The 24,248-nt window shown below is 27.7% G+C and overlaps 2 protein-coding genes across 14 annotated transcripts; one reads left to right on the top strand and one right to left on the bottom strand.

Moving 5' to 3' along the window:
* Positions 1–5: 5 nt before the first annotated feature.
* Positions 6–6,018, top strand: LOC127066655 (1-acyl-sn-glycerol-3-phosphate acyltransferase beta). Of its 3 annotated transcripts, XM_051000643.1 has the most exons (7): positions 19–156; positions 228–379; positions 2,338–2,523; positions 2,649–2,785; positions 2,879–3,060; positions 3,144–3,309; positions 3,437–6,018. In XM_051000643.1, the coding sequence occupies exons 3-7, from the start codon at positions 2,339–2,341 to the stop codon at positions 3,598–3,600; spliced, it is 834 nt and encodes a 277-aa protein (XP_050856600.1). In that variant the 5' UTR covers positions 19–156; positions 228–379; position 2,338; the 3' UTR covers positions 3,601–6,018. The 3 variants fall into 3 exon arrangements, with proteins under 3 accessions (XP_050856598.1, XP_050856600.1, XP_050856599.1); XM_051000641.1 differs by lacking the exon at positions 228–379 and having other exon boundaries at positions 6–156; XM_051000642.1 differs by lacking the exons at positions 19–156; positions 228–379 and adding an exon at positions 1,770–2,211.
* Positions 4,334–24,248, bottom strand: LOC127066629 (dynamin). Of its 11 annotated transcripts, XM_051000570.1 has the most exons (19): positions 24,122–24,248; positions 23,449–23,993; positions 22,308–22,381; positions 21,823–21,972; positions 21,538–21,741; positions 21,277–21,469; positions 20,988–21,197; positions 20,113–20,312; positions 19,886–20,031; positions 19,635–19,792; positions 17,768–17,794; positions 16,190–16,361; positions 15,864–16,109; positions 15,258–15,269; positions 14,612–14,818; positions 14,171–14,346; positions 13,577–13,765; positions 11,847–11,942; positions 4,334–5,850 (listed from the first exon to the last, which is right to left on the bottom strand). In XM_051000570.1, exons 2-19 carry the CDS (start codon positions 23,610–23,612, stop codon positions 5,787–5,789), a joined length of 2,688 nt encoding a protein of 895 aa, XP_050856527.1. In that variant the 5' UTR covers positions 23,613–23,993; positions 24,122–24,248; the 3' UTR covers positions 4,334–5,786. The 11 variants fall into 11 exon arrangements, 10 of the variants coding, with proteins under 10 accessions (XP_050856527.1, XP_050856531.1, XP_050856525.1 ...); XM_051000574.1 differs by having other exon boundaries at positions 13,577–13,702; positions 23,449–24,142; XM_051000568.1 differs by having other exon boundaries at positions 23,449–24,141.

Here is a 24,248-nt window from a genome sequence, read left to right as displayed (position 1 = left end):
AAAGACGCGCACGTGTTCTGTACCTTTAGTGAGGCTTAGGCTGTCGTTCATTGTTTGATGAATGTTGTTTCATTTATATTAAAATTTTATTGATCGTTTTTAACTAATATATAAAAGTTTAATATAATTTTTTAGACAAGCAAAGATCTTCGACATGTGAGTACATCGTGTTCCTTTTTTGATAGTTATAATGGCACAAAAGACATACTACGTCTTTTTTAATGAAGATTGCGCGAAGTGGCAAAAGTATATTGTTCGTATATTGTTCAACAATTGATTTAAAAATGAATCCAGCCAAAAATCATCGCACGAGATAAAAGTTCATATTGGAATAATAGAAACTGTTTAATCTTACAGTGGATCTTGCCAATAAATTATTGTATGTATGCACATATATTTGTTATGGATTACGTAGGATGAATTATGTTAACGTAATATTTATTTTTGTTTTTTTCTAAAATATTCATTCTTGAGAATGATCGACTGTCGTATTCTTTCAAATAATTCATTAAAATGAAACTTGTGCGTAATAAATAAATAAATATATAAATATATATGTATATATACACACACACACACACACACATATATATATATATATATATATATTCAAAATGATAATTTAGTAGATTTGATTTACAATAAACTAAATTTGAAATTTTAGGAAAAAATCGGAGGATAGTATTTTTTGTTATATATTTATTTGCGTAACGCATAAGAAATTTTTATCTTTTTATTGCGCGAATTTCAAGCTGTGTGTCCATATCGCACAAAAGATGGTAATAGTGGCTTATCGACAAAAATCTTTTTGCTGTTGCTATAAGAAAGAAAAAGATATAAGAAAAAAATGAAAAAGGTTTTCGAAAACAAGTTTAACAAGATAAGCACTTGTGATAGATCCCAATTAAGTACACTTCTTTCTATCTCTTTAATTTTCGTTATTATTTTCGATAACAGCAAATTAATGAGCAATAAGAATAATTAGAAGAAAATATTAAATTTTAACGGAAAAGAAAGAATGATTTCTACGTTTAAAATTATATTATTTTTTTTTACAAGGTCCGAGAATTTTTAATAGGTTATGACAATGCAGAATTTGATTGATAAAATCTACGAGAATATTTTACAATTTTTTACCGACAGTCATGTTGTTGGAATTAAATTTTATATTGTTTCTTTATATATATATATATTTCTTTCGTTATATAACGTTATTTGAAAAATGTCTAAATTTGAAACGATGTTATGTATGTGTGTGTGTGATATATTTGTTAACTCTTCCGATATTTTTGGAAATCTTCCAAATATTTAATTGCATTTTACGATTTTCCGAAATCGTCCTAATTTTTTTCTATTTTTTTCTTTGCATTAATATTTTCAAGACTATTTTAAAAGATCATGATTTAAACATAGATATTTGAAATTTTAAATGTTAATTTTTGTTGCGTATATTATACAGTATCTATATTATATTTTGTTGCAGAATATTTCCAATTCGTATATCTTTGTCCAATGTAAAATATAATGTAATTAAAAATTTACATGATAAATTATTTAATATTGTTTAATGAAAATTATATACTTTTTTTTTGAGAAAGTTCTACTTATAAAAAAATTATTTTTCATTTATTATACATTCAGTTATAATTATACATTATATTACGATTTTGAATATCAGTTATATATATATATATATATATATATATATATATATATATATACACATACATATAGATTTGATTACGTAAACTTTGATTTAAACTTTGAAGGTAAAAATATCATTGATATAAAACACAGAAGCATAAAAGATTATTATCGAATTATAAAAAAATGTTCGAATAGTAGTAATGTTTCATCGGACTTTAAAAAAAAAATATTTTACATGGGGACAAATTCGCCTAGCTTTTTCCGGTGCGCTCGGTGTAACTGTCGACTGGAATCGTTTAATTAATAAATCAGTGCTCTCTTTGTCGGTAACGAAATAGAAAAGGAGTCGCTTAAGCGGAAATATGCTCTGTTTGCTATTGTGGTTGAATAAATATGTATATTATTACAATTACAAAACATATTTTGAAATACAAAGTTTCTGTATAAAAATTATACAATTTTGTCTTATCATCATACGTTGTAACTTTATCCAATAAAGCAAACAAAAATCAAGAGAAAAAAAATTCTTCAGAGTTAATCAATTTTGTAATTAAAAAAGTATCGGTTCGTATTTTAAAAATTATGTTGTATATAATATAAGTCTGTGTTTAAACTGTAAAAAATTAATGAATTATTTTTTTTTGTTTCTTCCTCTTTTTTTTCTTTATTTTGATATCGTCTTCTTTTCAGGATGTTAGGTGTTTCTTGTACTAGCGTCGGAGTTGCACTCGTTTTACTATTGGTAATGATATGTACTCTAAATGAGAGCTTTAGATATAGAGCGAAATTTCTAATTTTTGGATTAGAGTCTCTACTCTTCACAATCATTTGTTTACCATTTATGTTTTTCAATATCAGATCTTGGAAGAATGCATTGTAAGTAATAGAACTAAGACCAATATAAATACGTACAATTTATCTTCATATATCACAATTAATTAATTTCGTATAGTTTATATTTATATAAACGAAAGAATGAGTGTTTTTTATATACTTTTTAGAATACCCGCTTGGCTTTTGAGTAAATCAACAAATAAAGTATTAGGAGTTAAATACGAGGTACGTGGAAAAGAAAATATCATTCACGATTCTGGTTGTATTGTTTTGATAAATCATCAAAGTATGTTGGATTTGGGAGGTAAGATATTTAAAAAAGAAAAAAAAATATATATCTTTTCTAAAAATCATACTAATTATTCTTATTATTAATTGTATTACGATCTTTCACTAGTATTGGCACAATTGTGGCTAGTTATGGAAAGATGTACCGTTATATCTAAAAAAGAAATTTTATATTTTGGACCGTTTGGTCTCGCTGCTTGGCTATGGGGTACAATTTTTATCGATAGACGAAATGTTGAGGAATCTCGTAAGATTGTAAATTCAACGTGTAAATATATACGAGACTCTAAAGTAATTTTCTCTTTACGATATTTTAATATTTATTCTTAAAAATCAATTATCGATTTGATATATTTGTAAATATTTCTTTTTAGATGAAAGTTTTATTTTTCCCAGAAGGAAAACGACATAGCGGTAATACATTGATACCTTTCAAAAAAGGACCTTTCCATTTAGCTATAACATCGCAAGTACCGATTCTACCGGTCATCGTATCAAAATATTTCTTCTTGAATAGTAAATCAAAGAGATTTGGTTCTGGTATGGTGATCTTTCTTTCTTCTCTTTTTCTTAATATTTCATTGCTCGAATATCGTTCATTTGTTTCTGTTATTTTTAATCGTATGATATAATAATTTCATGTGTCTTTCTTTTTTCTATGTACCAGGTACTAGCTATATTACAATCTTACCTCCAATTCCTACAAAAGGCTTGACCAAAGACAATATCCAGGAGTTGATGGATAAATCGTACGAAGCTATGAATACGGTATTTGTTCAAACATCGCAAGAAACTCTTACAAAACACATGGAAAGTTTAAAAAATGATTAACGGTTGTTCCAAATTTTCCGAACGTTCTTTGTACGCAGTCGTTCACGTACATTACGGAATCACACCTAAAGTTCCGCCGATAAATTAATTCTTATATTAATAATCTCTTCCGATTGCGTAAAAGGAATAATACAAATAATTATGAACGAAGCTACTATCGGACAATGTACCTGCACAAGAGACCATTTACTTCTTTACTTTTTCTATTATATAAATTATATTATTAATAAATTCTTTATTTTAAAAAATTCTATATTACAGGAAACGTGCTTTAGACATAATTATGATATTAATTTAAAAATCTATTTGCAAATTCATGAATTATGTATTATTTTGAATGAAAAAATTTGCAAAAGATGTTCAAGCTTTTCTGTTTCCAAACATAAGATAATCTAACAACCTCGTTAGTTAAGATATATGAAATAATTTTTAGAGGTTGAATTTTATATGGAAAGTTATACGCTTAAAAACTGCTTGTGCTTTAAAAGGGGAATTTATCTATCGATCCGTCTTCTTTAAATAGACTTATCATATTATGGTGTTATTATTACAATCTATCGGTTAAAGTAGTGAGAGCGTTAATAATATGCCTTGAATATGAATTTTGATATTTATAAAAGATCCTATTCTTCGTTTGAAGAATATGTAATATTAGAAGCTGTATTGAGTAAGCTTGAAATATCAATAATGTTTAAAGTAGACAAAAGCCTTAAGAAAGCGGCTATTTTACACGTCAGTATTAAATATCATTTATTTCGTATATTATACATTTGTCGTCAGTCAGTGTCGCTTTTCAATGGATCAGCTTTCCAAAATTTCATAATACAAAATTTTTTCTTAGCACGTGTTACGTACATATGTACGTACATGTAATACTATTAATTGAATGACTATATACACAACCATCCACTTCAACGTTTTTTTTTTACTTATTTAATGAATCTTATCCGGTAACGCACGACAATTTATTTGGCGTTTTACTTGCTTATATATGTGCTATATATATATATATATGCACACACACATACATACGTACAAACACTCACCCCCTCCAATACAAAAAACACACATACAGACACAAACAGCCGCCACGAATTAATATTAAGATATAACAATAACAAATAAAAAATACATACAAAGTATCAACGTTGCGCATACTGCAAGTAAAAAAAAAAAAAAATAAGGCTAAAATTCAAATATACTTAAAATAATCTATTATGTATCACACCGCCGTTGAATTTGTTCTAAATTCGTTGTTTCTATACAAATTATCTAAATTATCTTATCTTAATCGAAGCTTAAAAGAAAGATACTAAAATGGCATCGATACGAAGTTTCAAGTTAAATAAATTAGCACGGGATGGAAAAAACGGAAAGAGAGTAGTGTCTTCAAGGTTGAAGTTCTATTTCGACAATAAATGTGTTTTGGAATGCTGCTGGTGCTCGCTTCTCTTTGCTATTTATTATCCTCCGTAGCACCAAAGGAAGAAAACCTTCCTAAAAACACGTTTCTAATATCGAGGTAATCGAGGTATAATCGAGTTACTCTTCTCTCTCTCTCTGCATATTTTTTTTGTATATATATATATATAAAAGAAAAGAAAGAAAAATCACACATTTTACTGGACCTATATATGTATCTCAGGGGAAAGAGAAACATCTACTGCGAATAAAGAAACGCGTTATTGTGATCTTATAAATAAGATACAATATCATTGATAATAAATACCAATATTAGTAAGGAAAAAGAAAAAGAATCAAACAAACAAAACGAAATGAAAAAGAGAAAGAAAGTACGTACGATTGTCATTTGGATTATATCTTGATATTAAAGAAAGAAATGAGTTACGTTCGATTCGTCTTCGATTATTCAACGCTATTAATAATACTGATCGTTCTCCAACGACTCCTGACATTTCCTCCTATCCTTTGGAAGTACGCAATAACGAAACCTGTGTTTACCAATTCGATGATCCGGAGGAGAGGGTAGTACATATGTGTAACCTTGATAACAATTGCGTTTACGTATCCATTGGAAGCTGTTGGTTCATCGTATCTTCTTCATATTTGTTTTCGTTTCGTCATCAAATAGTTCTATCCATTCTTGTTGTGGTCCATGGGAGAGGATTTGCCCTTCTCTCCTTGAACGCAACTGCAACGATGTCCTTTGTTGACGTTGCGTTATCTCAGTTTAGTCGGCCGGAATACGGTCTATCAGGAATACGGGGAGGAATATTAGGTACGGGACGCCTACAACATACATATATCATGAATACTTATTCGTTTTTTAATAATTTATAAGCGTGATAAAGAAAGAAAAAAGAAAAAAAGAGATAAAGAGGGAGAGCTTATAGTAGTAGAGGTCAAGAGATATCAATAATTTAAAAAAAAAAAAAAAAAAGAAAAGAAAAGAAACAATAGAGACAATAAAACAAAGTGTTTGATACAATTAATCAGTGGCGGATTTTTGCACAGACGATCGCCTCGGATCTCGTAAAACAAAGGTTTCCAGACGACAATATAAAAATTTGTATTATAATTTTCTTTTATGTTTATATTATATAATCGAATTTAAGCAGTATATTTCTTATTTCGTCATTTCTGTGAATAGTTGAAACGAGAAATATATACATATATATTATGCATAATTGAGACCCTAAAAATTCTTCGAGCCACTTAAAGGCTAAATCCGCCAGTGCAATTAATGCGATAACTCAAAATATCTTTCATATAGAATAGAAATTATCGGTTTTTGTTCACTTAATATATCAAATTATTAAGATAATCGTAGAAGCAGAGATAGCAACATCCGTTAGTACTATGAGAAGGTAAAAAGGAAAATGTATAGAAGATTATAAATAATAATGCGTTCTAAAGATGATTTAATATAAGGCCATGATAGATGAATATAATTATTATTGACTTGAAAAAGTAGCATACTTGTACAGCTACATGAAATTAGATAGGACTGTCTATGAAATTAACGAAAAATTAAATACTTTTAATACGTAAACATGCGATATTTAAAAACAAACACACAAGCAAGACGAATGCCATTGAAAGGACTTTCGTTTATGTTTCTTCGATGATTTTGTTTATAATATTATCAATATAATAAATGAGATTTAACGATTAATAGCTTTGTTGACAAGAAAGTCCTTTCAAATCGACGAAGTTACTACATTCATTGTTAATATTACTTCGCGAACATTATGTCCTGGAAGCTTGGAAAGAAATATTCGATAGTCTTAAGTATGAGGTTTTACGACGAAAAAATACACACAGAACGCGAATACGCATCCCTGCATGCGGGGATAATAAATAGTAATTAGAGTTAAAACAATTTAATTAAGGTACTTAATATCGAGAGAAGTTTAATTTCTAAGTTTTTTTTTAGTCCCCAGCAGAAATGCGTGCCTCAACGCTCGCATAAGATAATCTTATTTTTTTCTTTCTTAATCCTTATTCATTTTTATAATATATCTATATATATTTTTTATAACATTATCTCCTATATACACATTTATATTTCAATAAAATTGTGTATGTGTTTTTCTTTGATCGCGTGTGTATAACACGTGTACGTACATACATCGTTACAGTAGAATATTTTTATAATGTCTTTTTCCTTTCTTTTTTTTTTCTTTCTTTCTTTCTTTTTTCTTTTTTTTTTGAAAAACATTAACCAAGTAACCTTTCAACGTTCGATATAATTTATTCGCGTTTCATCATTTTTTGTTTCATAAAGAAAAGTATTCATAAAAATTATGTTTTAAATGAATTCACAAAAAAAAAGAAAAAACAAATCAAATGTCGATTCGTTCCCTTTCTTCTCTTATCTTTTAAAGGTTACTTCGCCATTTTGTCAATCGACAATAACAATTATCATACAAATCGTATGTAATTGATCGCCCGATCTAATAATTTTTCTCGATTTCATGATATTGTTCCTAATATTATTGCACACGCTTAGTCTACACTCTCTAAAGTATAAGATTACGCGTAGATAAATAATGTGTTATTAATGATCTATTTCAATGTATCATTAATTATCGTGCCTATCACATTTTTGGATTGAAGCATTTCTATATAATAGAATGTATAGCAAAGAATTTCTCGCGTCTTTGCAAATAGCGGCGGTCTTTCTAATTTTTCTTTTATTTTCTCATTTTCTAAACATCTGTTTTTTAACGAACGTCTTCTTAATTCGTAATATTATTAATTTTTTTTTTATTCGTAAACGATATTTGAATCGCAACGATAAGATAAAATCATACGTAGAAAAAGTAAGATTATCAAAATGTATAAATAATAGTTGGATAACACAAGTCATAAATAACGTTGTTGATTCAATTGTCTCTCTTATTGGAATAGACTGTCCTCGTGTCCTTAATAAGAAATAACATGAGTAATCAACTGGAAGGTATAATATTTATGTTCGCCGGTACTTTTTCTCACGAACTGTTTGTTTATTTCAATTGAAAGTATCTAAGCTATTAATGTGATATAGAACATTCGTAGATTACTTTTCTCGAGGCAATGAGACTAAATGTTTTGCTATCGCGTTACCCGTCTAATGATCTTACAAAATATTTTAATCCGTGCATTAATCTCTCTCTTGACGATTTTCTATTAATCATTAATAATAGTGCTCTAACACGAGGATATAACGTTTAATTAATATTTTCTTTTTTTGAATATTAATTGTAAGCCAATATACTTCGGCACGATTTGATATAATGCACAAGAGATATTATAAATCATGCTTCATATTCTAAATAAATGGTTTGGTCATTAAATTGCAACGTTAAATGAATCGATGTAATGTAAATATTGAAAATTCGAAGGACGTTTCTCAAATCGAGATATCTCTTATAGATAGAGATTTTTTTGTTTTATAATATAAACTATAAATAAGAAATACATATATAATATTCGAAGGAAGACAAGTAGTGGATTCATGTTCTTTTAAAAACGTTCCTTTTTCTCGTTTTATAATATATCTTTTGAATAACTAATTGCTAGTTTCACTTATTCATTAATAATGATAATAATAATAATGATAATAATAATAATAATAATACTAAACGTTTTGGCCAAAAATAAAATGTAGAAAATTTTGGCAATTGGACGATGCGTATTCGAAGTTTAATAGATGTTTTAAATTGATGCGAGAATTCTTCCGGTTTATTAGAATACATTTTCGTTACGTTTATTTGTTCTTTTTTTTTTCATTTAATTAAAATATAAGTAACTATAGTATAAATCCATTTATTGAAACTTATATTAATAAGCATTAGCTTATAATTCGTTGATTGAAAAACGAATTAATTGTTTCACCGAAATAACACCCTGAAAACGTCTATATAAAATGGATTCTTTTTTTACTTTTCAAGAAATTTTCTTATGTATGATAATTCGACTTAACGGAAGAAAGAAGTTCTCGTTGAAACGGAGAACTTCGTCAAGTATATATGTAAATATTATAATAAGTTATTGTTGAACTAAGAAACTAAATTCAACGCGTAAACTTATGATGAACTAACGACAAACATGTATTACGCTTAATATTTGATATGTCCAATCGAAATACTATAGTCCGTAAAAGACTGATAACTTTACTTCGACGCTACCCATATTTTATGTTATACTCGTAATGAGGCAAATAGTTTAAAAAGAATTCGTCGTTCAATTAAAATGATAAAGAAATTCTAAAATGTGATTTAAGCGAACAGACGACTTAGAAAATAGATAATTAGAACGAAATTAATGGCAAGAACAATAATAATAAATGACCATATAAATAAACGAGTTATTCTTCTTATTTAGATCACGATCTATTCTCTCTGATGTTCTTATAATCCTTGGAATGATTAAACCAATTATTACTTATACTGTACAAGAGTATTATAATAATACTAGTCATGGATGCTTTCGAAACTTTTTTTTTGTTAATGTTCTTCTTTTTCTTATCTTTGACTCTCTTAAAGATTAACATATACGATATTCATTTAGATATTAATATTGTGTGTGTGTAGTGTATTGCTCGTAACGATGCATTTATATACGAGCAGTTTGAAGCATTAATACATAGAAGCTTGTATAATTCCGATGTGCTTCGGCTTATTCGTATAATTTTAGGACGCGTATGGCAATCAATGTTACGCTAATTATATGTCAAATATCATCTATATATATATATATATATATATATATATATATATATATATATATATATATATACATATATATATGTATATATATATGTGTATTTGATATTGAAAAGCGATTAATTTCATAGTATATATATTATCATTAGGCCTATTATACATTGACATTAATATGATGAGATAATATTTGCTGCTATTTAATTTTAACATGGTGATTTGTAAATTATGTCATTGTACAAAGTCCAAAAATATTCGTAAGAGATAAGATATAACAACGGCCGAAGCACATCACTCTTATGAAAAAGCGAGTGCGTGTTTATTACAGAAATATGTGTGATATCTTTTTTTATATACATATTTCATCAAATCGCAAGCATTATTGAGGAGCATAAGAAACAACAAATATTTCCAAATACAACAGAGCTCCTGAACGCTTGCAATGTGATGCGTGTGCGCATATGTTTATATATATACATAATATATATACACATGCATACACTAAATATATATATATATATATATATCATTATTAATTACTTTATAACGAATATGCTTATTGTATTTTCAATCGAAAATGCAAACTACTTTATTTATTTATTTATTTATTTACGATTATTCTCAAAGAAAAAATCCGCGATTCAGGATTTTCATGCAAAATCCTTGAAGCGTTCTATGCTATATCACATCCTATGTCTGAGCCACATGTTTTTTTATTTTATTTTATTTTATTTTTTTTTTAATTTTTTATCATTTATTATTTGCGATAATAATTTCATATGGATTGATAATTAATCATCGTGTCATATGCTCATTATACCCAACCATACCATGTGTATCACATAAAATCAACCACCCACCCATTCAAAAACTCATAAGGAATAAAGTGCAGTAAATGTTGTAAGAGGTAGAGAAAAAGAGAGCGAGAGAGAGAAAGAGAAAGAAAAAGAGAAAGAGAGCAAAAAAATTTTCATATATCATGAAAATGATAATTTAAACGTTCTATAATATACGATGATTAATCGTAATTTGTTTTTTTCTTCTTTTTTTTCGAAGAATTGATCTTTATAACATATTTGAAAGATATTCAACTCTTTCCAACAGCATGACATTTTCAATTTACGTTTATGAGTACTCTTATAATGAGTTAAACGTGCCCCCTAATTATATATATATATTTTTTATATTTCCTTTTTGTTAAATATTCTGAGGTACACTTAACGAGCAATTTATTAGGAGTGCTTCGTATGAGTATTCAATTTCCTTCGGATTAATCGATACTATTATAATATGCCACATCGTAATCTGTTTCTGATAGATTTTAGAAAATCTCTCAATGGACTGAATATATATATATATATATATATACACACACATATATATATATATATATTCTAGCAAGTATATTATATATATTTTAAAATGTATTGGAACTATTATTATATCCGAATAAATGAATTTATCCGTTACTTTTTTTGTTTAGTTTTGTTTCAATTACATACATGCCTCAGACAAGCAGTTTCATGTACATAATTGTACGATAAATATTATTGCTCTATAATGCGTGAAGGTATATATAATTATTTGCTTCTAACAATGAGTGAATAACAATCTTCCTTATGTTTAGATATATAAGTATTGAGGGGAATTTTGTTTAAAAATTAAATGCTTATACACTTAATGCCTTAAAAATATACGGACATTACTTTATACAATTACTGTCTACATTATATGTATGCGTGATAATAAATGAATAAATATGTGGACACGCGTACGTATATAACAATACAATTTAAAAAGGCATCAATTATTAATTTAGTTTATAGTTCCATCACATATTGCGCATGTGTGTAAGTGCGTGCACGTTAAGAGCTTCTTACACGCAAATCCATCAAAATTTCTTTTCTTAAAGCAAATAAAATATGTACGTGGGGATGAATTTCTTCGATATCATTCTCGTTAAATTTATCATCTAACAATGCGCAATGTATTAGTAATACAGAATATACCCGTGAGGGGGAGACGTTGTAAATAAGGATAAGTATACTATAAGAAAGCTACAACACAGCGTTTATTTACTTGATCCTGAACGCGTCCATCAGCTCGTTCACAGCGGCATTAGCAGCGGCCTGAGTCGCAGCCTGTGTCACCCTCTGCTGAAGGCCACCCCCTCGACTAAACATACCATGGACACTCAGCTTTTACTATAGATCTCACTTCATCAGTTTCTTAATTATTAAATTAGAAATTTAACTGATACAATATAGCTCTCTTAATTCCATTATATATATATATATATATATATATATATATATATATATATATACATATTTTATTTGTTGAATGTCCTGAGAAGTATGTGTAATCTTTCAGTATGCATAGTTTCAACAATTATTAAATTAATTTATTCTTGCTTCTTTTTTTCCGTGCTTATTTTAATGTTTTATGCTTGGTATTATTTATTAAGAAATTTCAATGCAGGCACCGACATATATTTGTCCTTTACATTGTAATTGACAGGTTTCACGTCGGCATCATGCTTTACATAACACTGACGTCATAGCGTGTGAAGGAGCTTTAAGCCTCTTTAAAATGAATATTTAGTTTATATTTAGATATACATATTATGATTTAGTTTTTGATAGACGAAACATTTATGTAGTAGTGTTTGTAAAGATATATGTGGTGATACTAAAATATTATAGACATAAGTTTCTCTAGTCTATCATTACCCATAGCCCCAAAATGTCATGCTGTTAGCAAGTGAATGAATGTTTATTTATTTTCATCAACATAAAACCATTTATTATAAGATATCTTCAATCATATATACACATATCATGTACAATTCTCCAAACTAATTTACAATGAAACAAGAACAATCCTGCCTGACATTCCTATTTTTTTTAGGAATGTGTAATTTGTACTAATGCTAGAACAAAGTTATAAGTGGAGGTGTGCCCATCTCTATATATACATTATATAAACTATATTTTTGCAAAGCAACAATGAGTTATGAGTTCAAAATTATATTCTTTTCTTTTTCAGTATCAGAAAGATAAATGAAATAAAAAAGTATATAATTCATTGTATACATCTCATGTACGTTCATTTTCAATAACAATTAAAAGAGTAAAATATATGAAAAATTAATATAATAACATATAACACTATATAATAAAAACTATAACAATCTTGGAAATTTCTGTTAACACAGTTTTTATTAATTTAATAAAATATATTTATTGTATATTCATATGAGCAAACACCCCACTTTTTATTGACTGTATTATTATCTAATATATTCCGATACATGAATACATCGTACAGGAAATAGAGTTATTAACAAGTAATGTTTTGTGTAAAATGTACATTGATAGATGCAACAAATATATGTTATATATATATATACATATATATATGTATATATATATAAATTAGTAGCGAATAGGCGTGTTAGTGCGAAGACTTATTGTCGGCGCCTGCAATAGAAAGTGAAGTTAGCACCAAAGCCCCAATCGTATAAAATGCTATTTAATATAAATAGACGCGAATATTATTTAATTAAGCCGCAATTTTTAATTTTATAAGTATTTTAAAAGGAAAACCGGCTAAAAGTTCTTTTTTTTATGATAATATATCAACGTATCGATTTTTGTGCAATATTTTTTTTGGTAATCAAATGAATCACAGCATACTGCAAATAAAAGGTGATTCCACTCTGCACTTTAAATTTTATTACTTATACGAATTTCTATAATTTTTTTTTTATATATACACACACACACATATATATATATTGTACTTACGATGGAATAAGTGGTGGTGGTAGGCCTGGATTAGCTCGCGCTGGTGGTGGTCCACCAGGTCCAGGTCGATTAGGAATTGCCGGTGCTGGCCGCCCAGTGGCAGGAACAGGAGGTGGTACTCGTGAACTAGAAAGAGGTGGTGGCTGTGTCACTCCACGTCTTGGCCCACCAGGAGATGGTGGCGATAACCTAAAGTGGATTCTTTTGCTAAAGATCATCTAATATCTATCGAATTGTTCTAGCTTTACCGACTGCCGTTGTTTTTAAATTATAATAATGTAAAAAAATCTATAACTAAAAAAGTATATACACTATATAACACAATCTGCTTGAAAATTAAATAAACTAAAAATATTATGCTTAATTAAACTCTCTAATAGGCGAGAAATAAAAAAGAACATAAAATAATCTAAAAATGAAATGAAAAATCATTATTTTTTAGAATAAAATTAAATGATAAAAACATGATAAATCTTACCCAAGACTGTTGCAATGATGTTCAAGTATACAAGGCAAAAGTGCATAGTGTAAAATTCGATAACAGCAAATTAGTTGATTTCTAATTTGGGCAAAGAATAATAACATAATGATTACCTTGGATTTTCTCCAGAAGCCAACCAATCATTCTTCACTGGTGGTGGTACTGGCGTTGATACTGTAGCCATTGAAACATCTCCAATAATGCGAAGAGCTTCCTTACATGCATGATACATGCGTAACATTTCTTCTCTTTTCTGTGCTTCTTCAGGAGACTCTTCCATCATAGATGCCTATAATCAAATAAAAGCATAATAATAATGGTATTATTGGATATAAAAAATGTATGCATGTCACTTATATAAGGAAATTATTATGGAAATAGGATTTGTTGGAGGGATAGGACTTACAATTACAGGATCAATGAAATTCTTGAATATATCTATTTCATCTTCTGTCAACTAAAAAATATAGGAATATGTAATGACTGGTAAATAGATTGAGGTAAATAGAAAAGTGATAACAATAAATTATATAATAAATATGTCGTTTTCTTACCTGATCACCACTTGCATAAAGATGTGCCAATAATTCTCCATTAATAAAGTCTTTTGCATTATTAATGATGAGATGCATAATTGTCTTTGGAACAAGATCACGGGTAGTTTTTGTAACAATTTTCATGTAAGAATCTACTAGATTCCTAATTGTCTCCACTTGACGTTCTAACTGAGGATCCATTGAAGATTGACCTTCTGTACCACCCTAAACATATATAATTGAAATGTAAGAAATTTGATCTTTTTGATATAAAAGAAATAATCAAATATATTTCATAAGAAAAGAACTATATGATCTATATAAAACAAAAAAAAACTATACTATCAACATTATAATTATATTGAAACTTTGTATTGTAATCAATACAAACTAAATATATTAAATTCTATTACTACATCAATGTATAGTAAGTATATATATAAAATTATTTCTTAGCAGTACTTAAATGATCATTTACATTATAAATAGCATTTCACCATTTTTTCATCATTATTATGCTTGAATTAATTGGAAAGTTTATATATTTTTGATCAATTAAATATTACTTAAGTAGTGTAATATGCTGAGTGGAGGTGTATGTAGTAATCATATGTGCTGTATGTTTCAGAATAGTACAATACAAGTTCTATATAATTTTACAAACCTCATATCCTTCCTTTAGTTGTTCAAAATTTTAAACAAAAAGATTTCATTATAGATACGCAAACAATAGAAATACTATATTGATTAAATTTCATCAAAAATGACAACATGCAAAATCACACAATTTATGATTAAATTTTTTCAGACAAATCTTTAATTATTTTTATAAGCTAAACTAAATCACACCACCACACAGTTAGTTTTCTCATTTCGAAATGAAACAAGAATTCGGATCACTCTTTCTTTTCATTCAACTCACCCTCTGCTTATCCTAAAATAAATCATAAAATACTGGTCTAATAAGTTTAATACAATATTAATATTTCGACTAATATTTTTAATAGATATACCCTAATTTGAGAAACTTTTATGAAAAGCTGAGTGTAAAGTAATAAATAACTATTATTTCAAATAAAAGAAACAAACATTTTTTTTTTTTTATGATAAACATTAGTATTAACATATCTAGTCACATATACATTGATACATTTAGGAATAAGAATCTATAAAAAGTTACAGATTTTATACATATAACATTTGTTTTCACCTTAAATACAAAAAGAAAAACGATGTGTGTGTGTGATTGAAATATGTACAGATACATTACCTCTCCTTCACCATTTGCTTGCTCTGTTGATTTCTCAGGATATACTCCAGCTCTGAGTAAAGAAGCCTTCCAAGAATCAACATCATCCTGTGTTTCACAACTTAATTCAAGTTGTTTAGAATCTTTATAAACGTTCCTTCCTTCAGGATTAAATAATGCAAAAAGATGTCGTCGAGACATGAAGCCTTGTTCTAAATCGCGCAGTTTCAAACCATCAAGAGGTAGCATATATTTCTTTTCGCGTTCCTTTAAAATATTAAAAATAAATATATTAATAGATATAAAATAAATTAAAAATTTTAATTCTGTTTTGGAAAATTATTTACCTCTTCATCTTTGAACCAAGAAATACTTTCGGCGGTCAAAACAAACCAGTAGTCTTTGGATCCTCCTTTCATAATACCAAGATTATGAATACACATGTAACCTTTACGTATTACTTGGTTGCCTAAAGTATGTCGTCCAGCCTTAACTGCATTTTCTGATGATTGCTGAGCACTGTAACATAAAAAAGGATATATAATGAAATGTATAAAAAGAGAAATTTTTATATATTCTTGTGCAAGGCCCACCATAATAGTGTACCACGAAAATTGCACTAGTCACACTTTTATTGAACAAACTAGCAGGGTAAAAATCCTAGCATTAGGTTTAAAAAATTATGCAAACATGTTATATTATAACATTAGAGCAAAAGTTTTTAAATATGTCTTAATGACTATAGAAGAAAAATTGCAAAATAAATGCAATATAAATAAAAAAATTATAAGAAAAAATATAGAATATATGTGTATTTTAAATGAAGAAGTAACTTTCTTAGCATTCTTGAAAAAGCAAAATTTTGTGTAACATTTCTTTTTTCATTGACTGTGAGAAACTTTGAAACATTCTACTGTGCCACATTTTGAAATTATAAAATGCTGTAAAAAAATTTCAAACATGCAGACATGTATATATCATATTCCTGTAATTTTCAAAATAAGCTTGTAAATATACCTTGTAACAATCATTCAAAAAATAGTATTTACACACTGCAAAGAGAACTATTTACACCTGCAATCGAAGCAACTTCTTATTAACATAATGTATTGCTTAAGCACATTTTAAATGTATGAAATGGTTTGGAATGTGAAACAAAAACGTAGAATTGATGTTGCTGTGTTTAGTACATTATTTTTGTCTAAATATTCATGAATGACTTACATTATTTCGTATATCAATTACTTGTTTTATTTAAAAAAAAATTTATTAATATATAATACATAATGTAACATGTAATGAAGATACAACTAAAACAGAAATAATTCAAATCGAAATAGAGTTCTAAGAAGTATCATTTTATATTTAATATTACATTATAATCAATTTATGTTGAAAAAAATTTTAAAGAAAAACAATCTTCCATAATTATGCTCCTCAAAGTACTAATATCACATCCATCATAAATGATAAATCATATAAGAAATGTATAATTAAAAATCTATAATATTATTAAACAATAAATAAAAATAAATGATCAGAGAGCATGTGTGGGAAAATATTAAATTTCAATTAAAAAATAATATACCATAGTGCAGTTTTTGTTATATTAAACTTTATCACAATGGTATATATTATAATATGAAAATATTTTTTTGGATATCTTTTATACATTCATCATAAGGAATAATATTAAATCAAGCCAGAGATTGCTGTCGGTTGCGATATATATATATATATATATATATATATATATATATATATATATATATATATATATATATATATATATTGTAATAAAACATCATTGTAAGGTAAAAGCCAAAAACATTATCGGAAGGATAAGCATAAGAGAAAGCGTGAAAATGGAAGGAACAAAAAATGTAGTGGAAATTTTTTTGTCAATGTATTTTAACATTTCTTACCTTGCATTATGGCTACTGGCCGCCGCGCTGCCGATACAATTAAATCATTTTTTTAATTGTAAAATATAAAGAAGTCGATCATGAATAGAGACATTTGTGGGGGAAAGTATACATGTTATGTTGATCAGAGCAAGGCATATATGATATAATTCATGCATAAAAATTTTTTTTTTATAGGAAATATTTATTCAATTAACATTAGTAATATAGAGAAGTATATTTATAGTATATGTTTAAATATGCCTTACCCAGTATGGTACTAGAAGTTAAATTAAGAAGTTTATGGCATTATTTGTCAGCAACATCATTATTGTTATTTCAAAATTTATTTGTTTTCATCATTTAGACTGTTTGCTTGTACAATGAATATGAAATAAATACTTAAAATGAATAATTATCTAACTAGTACTGATAATATATGCCAGAGATATTTTTTTTCGTTCTTCTTTTTTTTTTATAAGCGGGATTTCATTATATATTTTAGATATATTCTTATAAATGAATCCCAATTTTCTCACAACAAAATTGTTATATAACAGATACAAGAATAAATTTTATTGCAAAGATTGTTAACATGTACACACATATTAATTAGGCATTTAGGTATAAAATCATGCAAAAGGAAGTTAAATAAGTACTTATTATTAGAATTTCATGTATCTTTCCTAAAAAACATCATTTAATATTTATATACATACAAGTGAGAATATCTCTGGTATTACATATGATATCATTCTATTTTTATTTGTGTAAAATGATTTAAACTAAAAAGATGCATATATGTAATATTAAAAATAAATGATACTAAAAGAAAAATATTTGCGTTATAACCAAAATGACAAAAAAAGCATAAAAAACTTTCACAGATATATATCACACCTGAGCAGCAGCGAATGAGTACAATAAATGCGCGAAAAAGCATTTGAAGCAATGAAATAGTTATTACTAAAGAGCTAAAATTACATAATTTTTTATGAAGCAAAATGTATTGAATATATTCGCATAAATTAACTAGATTGAACCAAATGGATAATATACTGCATGCATTGATTGTGAAAAAAGCATTTTCTAAAAAGACAATTAAAAATAAATAATAAAAAATAAAAAAATTTTACAGCTAAATCAACAAATAAAATTGTTCATATGTTGCACCTAAAAAAACTCATATTTGTGAAATATTGTTTCTATGAGTTTGTAAGCACTCTTCAATGTGAATTCAATAATGTATTATTGCTCATTTGAACATTAGAATGTGTCATCATGCATTTTAATACTTTAATATTAGCAGTAATAATTTTTATAAAAATAAAATAATTTTGCTCAAATATGATTAGTTAACTAAATTAATATCTATTATGTTAGTTTATTATTTATATAAAAAACAAAGTTTTTGTTTAAGACAAAATAAAATCTTTAAATATTATTTTTGCATGATTTGACACAAACTTGAGAGTTGTTTGTTTGTTGTGTTTTTTTCTTTTCTTTTTTTTTATATGCTACAATTTCTAAGTTTAGCGATGATATGGACTAAAATATAATGTTTATTCTACAAAATTAACTATTTGATTTTTTAAGTAATGAAATATTTTGATTGATATTTTGCGAATGTTGTTAATATAACATTAGAAATGTTTGGCATACATCATTGAATGTTATATATTATATCGACTATATATTGTAACTCAAATATATTAAAATAAAATCAAAGAAAATATAATAGCAGGCACATATGTAACAAAAGCCACACACAAAAGTGATTATACCAAACTTGCAAAAATTTAATTTCTTGTATCATATTATTTACTTTCATGAATACTAATTACATCTAGAATAATGTACAGACAAAGAATATTCAAATGATACTTACTTGGCAAAACCAATAAAATCTTCATGATTCGTATTCATGTATGCAAGCTCACAATCCACTAAAAGTACTAGTTGCTCTTTACACATTTGTTCACGTTGTCGAACGTGAGTAGTTATAATACGTTCTGTTTCTTCTCTTAATCTAGGATAACGTGACATCTACAATATAAGATTATAATATGTTAAATTTCATATGACAATTATTGTAAATTTGAAAAAAAAAAAAAAAAAAGGAAGAAGAATATAACATACCCTATCTGTACAAATACGAACAACATTACTAAGTTCTTGTACGACTAGGTCCACACATTTTAGGCTAGGCTCTTTTAGCCTGTTAATTTGCTTTTTGACTATTGCCTCAAAGGCCATATCTGGCGTGAATAATCCTACCCTAATACCTGTAAGATTAAAAAATAGTATCTAAAATTTTGTAATTTAATATAAAAAAAATAAGAAATATAATTAGAGGTTTAACTAACCATGAATATTTCTGATAGCAAAAGCAATTTCTCTTCTGAGTTCTTTTTCGTCAAATTCCATTTTAACAATTTCAAATGGAAAACGTTCGTGAAATAATCTATTTATTTTTGCTCCACCACTAAGTTCATTTGTGTTAATTTGCGCTGAACCAGAACCTTCTATAGTCCGTTCAAAATCTGACTGAAGTTGTTGTATCATCCTTAAAAATATTTAAAATGAAATATAAAAACTTGTGTATTAAATGTTAATATTATGGGTAGAGAGTCTTGATATTATACAAGATCAAAAGCAATTACATAATCCTATGTAACAAAATTACTTCTCTATTTATACGTTGAGTTTCAACATAAAATTATTCTCATTTAAAAAAGTATTTCATTGAGTGAATTAAATTATAGTGTTTGCGCAAAAGCTTTGTATTTTGTAAAAAATATCATGCATATTTTCTAATGTATCAAATCGTTAGTATGTTATTCAGTTTTATTTTGCTGTCTGCATTCAAAATCAATAATCACACCATTTCTTAAAATAATAAATGAAGCGTAATAATGAAATTATTTTACTGAAATATATAAAATGATACTTTTAATAGATCTGTTTATTTAATAGTCTTTTAAGCAAACAACACACAATCTATCAAAAAATCTTCAAATACATAAGAGAAGATACCTACATATACATTTGAATTGATCTGAAAAATAAAAAATAAACAAAAACAAATAATTGTTTAAAATGTCAGGATCCTCCACCCATAAGCAACTTTTTTAGGAATAAACTAGATTGTACGTCTTTTGTAATGTGTAGTTTAAATATTATACAGTTCATAGAAAAATTCAAAAACACATTTATAAAATAAAAATTTACTCTCACTTACTGTAACATAGCCTTTGTCTTAATAGCAGGATCATCCGGTCTAAAATGTTTATATTGTTCAACATCTTTTTCCAGTGTAAGAAGCTGTTTTTGTAGTCTATCTCGTAAGGCAGGAAGGGTATCCCTGATGTGATTTGTAAGCTGTTGATTTAGAACTCGTTGCAGATAAGGTGTACCCAATCTATCTGCTAAGTGTCGATAAGATGGATGGCTAGTGTAACAAATAAATATTTTTTACATTTGAAAATGTATTCACCAAGATGACATAGATAATCATATTAGTTATTTACCTAAGAAAAAATTTTCTTTCAGCTGCCAAAGCATTTTTTATATCCTTACGCCCTTCAATATCTTTTTGACTTCTATTAACAACACCTATGTAGCCTCTTCGTAAAGGTAACAGCTTATTCTCCAAGATATCTCTAGCATCAGTCCCATCATCCATAAGATCCAATTTAGTAATAACTCCGATGGTACGTACACCTTGTCAATTATTTTATATTGTTATTTATATACTTATGAAGCTGTTTGATAAATGTAAAAAATATTACCTTGTATATCAACTTCTTTAGCAAGTTTTAAAGCATCACTGTTTGCCAAGTCAGTATTAGCTGGTGTAACTGCCAATATAAGACAATTTTCTCTTCTAATGAATTGAAAAATCATTGCTTTAATTTGAGCTTCTATATCAGCTGGTTGATCTCCAATTGGTACTTTTGTAAGACCAGGTAGATCAATCAATGTAAGATTGAGAACTAAGAAAGAATAGAAGTAATTTCTCTATTAGTTCAAATCATTTGATTATCACATGAATATAGTAATAAAATTATAATTACCATTAGGTGAATATACTCTTAAATTTATAGGTATATTAGAAATACCCTTATTACTGCCTGTTACTCTATCTGTTTCAGATTCTATTTCTTTTCGTACTTCATCAAAGTCCACAAACTTCTTGCCTTTACAATGCAAAAATTCTGCAAATTCTGTAATCATAAAAAATATTCATTAATATTATCCTTGCTACAACAAATGTTTGTATGCGAATCTTTTATAAAAAGATTTAGATAGAATATCTGAATAGAGAGAGATGGCAATGTACTGAATTTCCTGTTTGTTATAAACTCAGATATATAGGAAGCCATGATAACAGAGAGCAACTACATACAGACTTTTGATATATATATATATATATACACATATATATATGTGTATGTATGTATGTATGTATATATAAATTTTATTTGATACAAACATAATTTTCCTTTTTGTATATTTTTCAAACATACTTTGGTAATGAGATTATATTGTGATGACTCACCCGTAGTGCTATTAATCAATTGTAAGATGAGTGGTCTTCTAGTTACAATACCAGAACCTCTTGGTAAGAAATCCCTGTAAAAAATATTCATTTTTAACAATCATTACCAAAAAGGATCATTTTAAAGAAAGAACGAAATAATTAAGAAAAAGTAATCAAAGTAAATTAGAAAAAAATATATCAAATTATACAGTAATAATAATTTACGCACAAAGAGACTATATATTAATGCTTTCACAAGATAAAATGAAATATCATTAGAGAGTTTCATAAATTGGTCAACAAATAATTATGACATGCCTAATAGTTATTTTTTTTTTTTTTTTAATTTCTTTGTCACGTACAATATTTCGTACGTTCGTGTAGTTTGTCGTTTTAGACGTAACGAAACTTTCAATAGAACATGAACAGAAAGAATAAATATTTTCGTGACGACATAAAGAGACGAAGTTTGTTGTTGAATGTAAGATAAAATATTTCCGTTAAGAAACGAACTCGATAATTGATACCAACTCTGATTTCATATTTAAGTAGTATGATTGGAACAATGAAACGTTTGAATTCTCTGAAAGCAGCAATGACTGTCTTCATTTACTAAGAAAAAGAGAAGAAAAGAAGAGGAAGAAAAAGAAGAAGAAAAAAAAAGAGAGAGAGAGAAAAAAAACCATTGATGTTACCTTACAATGAGATCATGAAAATAATGAGAAAAGAAGTATAATTACAATAGAAATTACACGAGAAGGGAAAGACGTTCGATATGTCACCGTGAGGGCGGTCTCGTACGATTTTAGTGATACTATTGATCGACGAGAACAATTAACGGATAAGAGAAGGATAGAATAAGATCGTTAGAAAAAAATAACGATAATGATAATAATAATAATGACAATAACAATATCATTATTATTATTAATATTAATACTAATAATAAAGAATTGAAGAATCGAAACGAAAGTAAAATGTAGTACGGCCCGCCTCCAAGGCGTGGCGTATAATAAAGATAGAAGAGTAGAGATAAGTACGTTAGATCGATTCTTTGATGACGATTATCGATTGAATTATAAGACGCAATGAGACGTTCGGTTCGCATATCATGGTCGTCTAAAGAAAAGATAAGAAGAGAAAAGCTCGAGATACTTACTTGCCAACAAAGTTTTCGAGCACAGAACTTTTTCCCGCACTCTGACCGCCCACTACCGCGATTTGTGGTAAATCAAGCTGCATGTGGACCCCGAGTTGCGTGAATGCATCTTGCAGCTTGTTCACGATCGGGATCAGTTGTTCCATACCCATATTTCCAGCCATTTTTTCTGCCTGAAGGTCGTCGTACGAATTCACTCCACGTTTAGGAATACGATGATCTTCTTGATTGAGATCTTATTATGGTTACTCTTGTCCGATGATTGTGACACAGAATCGACACTACCTTCGGTAACAGTATTAATACTAGCAGTAGAAACAGCAATAATAGCAGCAGTAGCAGCAGCACCAGCACGCACACCAATACCACTACCACCGCCGCCTCCTCACGCGCGCAATCCTCGAGGGTAACTGCCACAGAAACGAGATCTTAGTCGTTTTTCCTGCAGGTATTTCTCAACGCTGTCAAAATGGCCGATTTTGCGAGGAGTATCTCTCTCTCTCTCTCTCTCTCTCGCTGACGCGCCAAATTTCACCGCATCTTTTCTGAGAAGAAAGAAACAGCTTTTCTTTTTATTTTTACTTTTTATCTCCAACGATACAATATATATAGTTTTATCTAACGCGTTATTGAGCGAGATATAACGTAACTGACGCTTACTATAACAACTCACCGTGGCCACTACCTTCGTATAAATGAGATCTAGCGTACAGACTCGAACGAACGTAACGTCGCTTCAATCGATAATCGAAGCGTGCGCACTATCGCGCCTCCTTCGTTGTGACCCACTTTTCCTCCTT

The sequence above is a fragment of the Vespula vulgaris genome, chromosome 10 (assembly GCF_905475345.1).
Source record: "Vespula vulgaris chromosome 10, iyVesVulg1.1, whole genome shotgun sequence".
Lineage (NCBI taxonomy): Eukaryota > Metazoa > Arthropoda > Insecta > Hymenoptera > Vespidae > Vespula > Vespula vulgaris.
Note: the sequence above shows the minus strand (reverse complement) of the source record. Positions and strands in the feature narration are given on the sequence as shown.